We start from the raw sequence: 6,968 nt of genomic DNA, 5'->3' as shown, positions 1-6,968 counted from the left end.
CGGGTTTTTTTTCCCCCTAAAACAGTTCAAACCGCGCCGGCGGGCGGGGAGCCCCGTCCCGTCCCGCCGCACCTGCCCCGGCTGCCCGCGGCCACCGCCGTGCCAGAGCCGCCGGAGCGCGGCTACACCCGGCTGGCGGAGGCTGGCAGGAGGCGTTTCCTTCGTGCCCCGGCCCCTCGGGAAGCCGAGCAGGACGCTCCGCACCTTCCAGGGACATCGGGGCGGGGGTGGATGAACTCCCCCGCTTCAGGCGGCATCTCCCGGGGTGCAGCCCCGCTCCTCGCTCCGGGTAGCGCGGACAGAACCCGCCGTAAACTTTTCGGCTGGGGCTGCCCGGGATAAACAGGAAGCCCCTCGGCGGGGCCGGGGCCGGGCCGAGGCGGGGCCTGGCGCGGCCGCCCGCCCTCCCGCCTCCCGCGCCGCGGAGCCGAGGGGCCGCACGGCTCGGCCCGGCCCGGCCCGCGGCGGCGGCGGCCGCTGACAGGGCAGGGCGCAGCGGCGGCGTGCCCCGTCGAGGCGCCCGGGAAGGCATCGAGAATGAAATTGCTGTGGAAAGCTAAAATGGTAACCGGGAATCCCCCCCCGCCCCTCCCTCCCTTCCCCTGCCCGCGGGGCTGCCGGTGTCGGCGGGGTGGCCGGGCGCGCCGCGCCGCCCGCTGCTTCCCGGAGCCCCGCTGGAAAGGCTGCTCGGGATCGCCTCGCTGCTCTGCCTCCCTTCCGAGGGATGCTGAGTGCCGGGAGTAGCGCGGGGGGGTGCGCCTGGCACGGGGAGGATGAAGGGAGCGCTCCAGAGGCAGAAGTTAGTTGCCCTTCGGAGAAATTCGGGGGCATGTTTGCTGTCCGCGTTGCAGCTCTGTTGTGCGGTTGATAGTCCGGGAAACGAGGAGTCATTGCAGCACATGTTCGGTTAAAGTTTGGAAGATGTTACACTTTTTTTTTTTTTTTTTCCGTCCGCTTTCTATTATTTCTGAGTTTCAAAGCGCCGACGCCGTAAAGGTGTTTTGTTTTGTTTTCTTTTCTGTAGCTTGAAATAATAGGTTTCGGAAAAGCAAACCACAAGCGCTTTAGATCCCTCCTGTCAAAAGAAATCAAGGGTTGCTGTATTTTAAATGCTTGTTAGTGTCAAAGTTTAAGGGCTGGCTGCCTAAGTAATTCTACAGTTTTAAAAAAGTGTAATTCCTTCCATAAATGAAAGGCCAAAGAGATTTAATTGCTTTCGAAAAGGGGGGAGGGGGAGGGAGAGGGAAGAGAAGACTGCTAATCAAAACCAAACTATTTCCTTAGAAAAGACTTTATACAACTATTTAAAATATGTGCTGGTCTAGGAAAAATAGTTAAATGGAAAGTCAGGGTATCTCGATACCACAGGAAAGGACAGCTTGCCAAGAATATCTCCAGTGTTCCCTCGATCTGAAAGTATCCTGTCTTGCTTTTGATTGTTGTATTTGTTTTGTGCAGCCCATCTTCTGCCCTCAGCTCTGCGTGAAGCGGCAGAGCACCTGGTGTAGATTGTGGTTAGCAGAAGGGGGAAAACGTTCTTTTCTCTCTGATGACTCTTCTTTCCCCTTTTCCTGGCAGAGCACAATTCAGGACTGGGGTGAAGAGGTAGAAGAGGGAGCTGTTTACCATGTTGCCCTGAAAAGAGTGCAGATTCAGCAGGCTGCCAACAAAGGAGCGAGATGGCTCGGGGTAAGTAAAGCTGGCACGGTGGCGTTTTGGTAGGCTGCTCCCGGACTTTGGAGTCTGCTCCAGGGAGCGGAATTCCACACGAATTGTTATGATATTAATTTTTAGCACTGACTGCTCTCACTATTTAAAAAAGCAAAAAACAAAACACTGAAGTTGTCTATCTGGGTCATCTGAAATAACTTGCTCCTTGTGTTGACTCTTCCTCTTTTCTTGACGTATAAAAAAGATTTGACCAGTTGTGGCCATGGGTCAGATGATACTTAGTGTAGAAATAAGGATCTTAGCTTATGGCCTGAGAAATGGAACATCCAACAGTTGTTTCGGACTGGACTATGGCTTGTTTCTGCTGTGAGGAACTTATCCCAGGTCTCCCAAACCAATATGCACGGTATTTTGACTAATGAAGGCCTCTGAAAAGTTAGCAGAAACTGCCTCAAAACTGAAGTGAATATAGGTTTGGGTCTTATTTTCATATTGCTTTCTCAGCTGGATGAGAAATTGTCTGCATTTCTGCAAGAATTACAGCTCTGTACTGTTTTTCAAAGGTGTGTTTCAAAGCACGAAGGCTTTTAGTGGTAAGGAAAATGAGTTTAAATGCACATGCACTCAATTTGGCATGCTGCTGAGTGCCTTCACCTTTGTCAGGCCAAGTCCCCAGCTGATATAAAATGTCCTCACTTCATTGGAATCAGTGCAGCTGTGGCAGTTTTGAGCCAGATCTTCAGGAGGTGGCTATAACTTTCGTATTATTTTGTTATGTTTATGTATTTTCTTCAGGATCAAAGGCAATAATATAAGAACTTGGTTTGATGTAGTATCCAGGCCGGTATTTTAAAGACTTTTAAAACTGCTCTGAGATGTCTATCAAATAATTTTCTTGTGAAGTTCCATGACATAAAGCAATACAGCAGCGCTGAAACCACACTCGAGAAAAATAAGCAAATTCTCTCCTGCATACACACAGTGCTCAGGATCTCCCCTTCCCGTGTTTCCAAGAAGTACATAGAGTTCTAATTGGAATAGATAATTTCAAATCTGCTTCCTTTGAGTGGCAGATTTCCCATCTCTGCCTCCTGTTTTTACCAGGAAAAATATTAGAAAGTATTTCTGAGCTCCTGTAGATTTCCCAGCCGGTGGTTTTGTGTAAGAGGTGGACATAATTTTGAACGTGTCTGTGTCCCATAAACATACGTGAGAAAAGTAGAATTTTTTTCCTGTTTCAGCTATTTTGTTCCTTGTATGTAGGAGGAGTTTGCCAGGTCTTGGTCATATTCTCAAAGGAAGAGTGCATGTGCGTTCCTGAGATCACCACCACAGCTGATGGTGATGATCTTAATAGGAGGACAAGGGACTGCAAGGTCACTTTTAGCTTTCTGTGGCTAGTATTTGTTTTTTCAGCTCAGAATTGAGCCCTCGTTGTGGGGAAGGAGGCATCGTGTCAAAAGTCTGCACCTGTTCTGGGCATAAATTGGTGACTTCAGCTTCCAGGCTGGCATCTTTCATGAGCAAAAAAAAAATCTCATGCATATTATTTAGAAATATTTTTAAACATATGGGCTGTTTTTTTCCCTTAAGCTCTTCAGAACATAAAACATTTTAAGCTCTTTTTATGATCTTTTTTCATTAATGGCTTTACTGTGGTCCTAAAGTCAATAAATAGCCTCTAACCCAGAACATTATTTATGAATAGCCATCCCTGCCCCCAGCAGTTTTGCCTTGAAAAGCATAATTGTCTCTTTTATAATTGTCATCAGGTGACTTTTTTTTTTTTCAATCTGCAGCTTATAGGGTTTTATGATGTTAATTTTTTTTCCTATGCTTTGAAAGTCATAGCTCTAAATTAATAAGCTGTTGAATTTATCAGTGTCGCTCCCAATTTTTTTGATGGTGTGCTATGCCAGGCTTAGGTTGAAGTCTCAAGGTCAACTGAAGAGTATGGGAACAACCTATTGGTACATCAGCAAGTATTGAGCCTTCGTTGGAACAAATATAGTAACTCTGTTACTGATTAGATGCATGCCTGCATTTACTTTTTTAAAAGTTTCTTTTTCAGTGTCTGTTTGTGTGCTGTAAAGGTCTACTTTGCAGTTGGACCTTCTCTGAGGCACTGAGCTCCTCCTGGTTTATTGAGGCAGGTCAAGTTCCTTGTGACTTGAAAAGCCCATGTCCTTTAAAACCTCGATATTGCGTGTGGCTATTAAATATCGTGTGGCATCAGAGCAGGGGTTTGATCCAGCTGTTCCAGGGTAGTTTGTTCTTAGTGATGCTGCTTCTGTGAAGTGATTTGGAGGCTTTTCAGCTGAAAAGATGGTAAATTGTTTGATGTGTCCGAGAGAGATACAGATCTAACTGAACGTTTCATAGAGACTATGTTGAAAGGAATATAAAAGGTCTTGTTTATTCTGAGTGTGTTGGGATTTATTACCAATTCCTTTAATTACTGAGAAGCTTGAAATCTTGCTTAAACACGTTCTTGTACAGGTACCAGTAAGTGAAGGAACCTAGATCTTTTATGTTTCAAGAGTCTAATAAGCCTTTCTTAAAATTCTCTGTCCTAAGAACCCATCCAGAGTCTTTGACTGGCTGACCGTTAGGAGAGAACGGTCTGTTTAAAAGCCACTCATAAGGTTACAGCTTAAGCGCTGTAAACACTTGCCTCTTTAAGTACAGAAATGGTGTTTTTTAGTATTTCAAACTTCTACAATTAATAAAAGAAAAAGACAAACAGGCTGTGATATGCAATCATCAGCAGTTCTGTAACATTCAAAAGTGTGAAGCTTTTGTATAAACACCAAATTTCTTAGCTTTAAATTTAATGTTAGACATCAAAGGATGCCAATAATAGCCACTGGTTTTGTCACTAAATACTGAGTCACTAAATATTTAGCAAAGCTTAAGACTTTGGGCACTACAGTATTGTGACATATTAAAAGCCCGAGTAGTAACCCAGTATTGTGATAGGTGCTCCACAAAAGCACTATCCTGACTAAAAAGAAATGGGGCTTGTCTGTACACATAGGTCGTCTCAGCTGATGATTGGTATCCGAGGCAGTGGTATCAATTTTGCAACGGTCTGATTTTTCTCAGGTTACTTGTAGACATCAAGGCATTGACTTTTGAAGTTTTGTTAACTTCTGGAGATGTTGAGAGAGAACACCTCACAAACACGATAGGTTCAACAAGAGAAAGCATGAAGACAATTTTTTTTTTAAAACAAAGCAGGTCTTGGTGTCTCCAGGATAGATCTTGTGATGTCTCCAGGATCTTGAAAGAGTTGACGTGGCGATTTGGAACAAGCCATGAAGGCCATGGAAACTGAGATACCCGGCCTAGCTTTTCTGTGAGAGAGAAGGATGCAGAAGTAGAGATCGGTATAGAGGGATGGCACGCTCAAAAGAAAGACTGAAGAGAATTCTTTCTGCAGCAGGCTTTTGAGTGGGCATTCAGCATCATTTTGATGGTACCATGTCAGGCTAGAGAATAAGGTGTATCGGTAACTGGAATAGAAGGTCTGAGAGTGCAGCAAGGAATTTTAATGATGTGACTAGAAAGAGAAGGTTGTATTTTAAAACTATGACACAGAAAGAACCTGAAAAATGAGATTCAGCTTACCTCTGAGAATGTAAAGTTGGCCCTTAGGGAGGCTGGCACTCTATGTGTCAAACAGGATGGTGCTATTGTCCGTGAAGAAAAGACAACAAAGCAGAGAAGACAGGTGAAAAGTTGAGAGTCCTGTGGGGTTTTTTGATCTTGAACTGACAGCCAGCTACCCATGAAATGAAACAGAGACAAGCTGACTCATACTTTAGCCAGAAGCAGATAAGAAGAGTAAAGCAGTGGCTGTAAAAGCAGTTCAGTTGCCAAACACCCGAATTTCTGTTGCCAGGGGCAGTGTGCTCATGGATTATGAATGGCGTTGGAAGAGGTGAACTACAGTCGGTGATTTATTGTAAACAGTAAACTGAAAAGTAGACTGTTAGTTGAAAGAGAAAGGAAGCGCAGCAGGTAGAGAAGGAAGTGGAGAGTTGGGGGGAATGTTTAAGAAGTGAGAGACTGAAAGAGGTTTTGACTAGGAGAGTGGTGGGGTTAGGGGAGGCAAAAGGTGCAAGAGAAAGAGGTGTGAGGGAGTGGGATCCATTGGATGAGTGAAAGGATTATAGGATGAGTGCTGGCAGGAAACTTCTGCAGTTGTCCCATGGTAGAAATGAGAATTGTTCAAGGGGTCCTCTGCAAAGAGGAGCTAGAGACTTTGAGGACTGGGTCTGTGAACGTGGAATGAGATTGAATTGAAATACTGAAATTGCTCGACTATGGAGTGCACAAAATTGAAGAAAGAGAGAAAGGAAAACGGCCTTTCTAGTGAAGGTAATTGGCCTGGTTGTTGTGTTTGTGCCAGATGCTAGTGGATGTGTCGACTGAAGATGCACCAGGGCTAGGGGCTGGCAGGATGGGCCTTGGGGTGATGGAAAGGGAAAAGAATGGATGGTGTAAGACAGTAAAGCAGGAAGAAAATAATTGACCATATGAAGAGCAAAGAGGTAAGTGAGGAGGTGGTTTAAGGCTACGTGGATGGACGAATGTTCTTGGCAACTGTCAAGAATTGAACCAAGGCAATAGCTGTTGTTGCTGGCTGATTCCTTCATCAAATATGACTGATTCAATAGGAGGTGGGCTTTTTGGTTTTTGGTTTTTTTTTTAGGAATTAGGTTTTGACAAATAGAGAAAAGCTCTTGTCAGCAGGGAAAGCTGTATCCAAGAGTTAAAATAAGAGTTGCTAAAGGTCAAGCCTTACAAAGCAAATGAAAACAAACAGCTAAAGGTTTGTCAGCCATATAAGAACAAGAAAAAAATAAGTCTGCTTCATAGAGAGGATGAGATAGGAATTAAAGTTAATCTACATATAACCCCAAAAATTAAAAAAAATTTTGCCTATTTTCTATAAAGGTGACAAAGGTGGACCTAGAGGATGATGGTAATGATGGCACGTGGGGCTTTCACATGTTTTTATGTTTTGTTTTTGCTAAGAACCTAATGTGTGCCCACACTGGGCAGCTGGTAAGTGTCCAGCCCAGAACTACAGAGGAACTGGTGTATGAAATGATAGTGGAGCAGCAGGGAGTTTTAATTCATCTGTCAAGTCAGAAATGCCATTGTGTAACTGAACAACAGCAGTGGTGCCGGTGTTTGGGGTGGGGGAGATGTGACCTAGGTAGGTAGGAGATATTTGTCTCAAGAAGATAAGATAACTGATCTCCTGGATTGAAAAAGGCTGTGGATTT

At 44.7% G+C, this 6,968-nt stretch overlaps 1 protein-coding gene across 2 annotated transcripts in view; it reads left to right on the top strand.

Annotated features, from left to right (window-relative positions):
* The first annotated feature begins 537 nt into the window (after positions 1 to 537).
* Positions 538 to 6,968, top strand: part of RGL1 (ral guanine nucleotide dissociation stimulator like 1) — a 79,003-nt gene continuing 72,572 nt past the window's right edge. For both annotated transcript variants that reach the window (XM_086617258.1, XM_086617257.1), the window contains exons 1-2: positions 538 to 564; positions 1,579 to 1,689. In XM_086617258.1, the coding sequence (XP_086473384.1) occupies positions 538 to 564; positions 1,579 to 1,689 (138 nt within the window). The remainder of the gene's footprint in view (positions 565 to 1,578; positions 1,690 to 6,968) is intronic.

Source organism: Tauraco erythrolophus, chromosome 10 (assembly GCF_009769465.1).
Source record: "Tauraco erythrolophus isolate bTauEry1 chromosome 10, bTauEry1.pri, whole genome shotgun sequence".
Classification (NCBI taxonomy): Eukaryota; Metazoa; Chordata; class Aves; order Musophagiformes; family Musophagidae; genus Tauraco; species Tauraco erythrolophus.
Note: the sequence above shows the minus strand (reverse complement) of the source record. Positions and strands in the feature narration are given on the sequence as shown.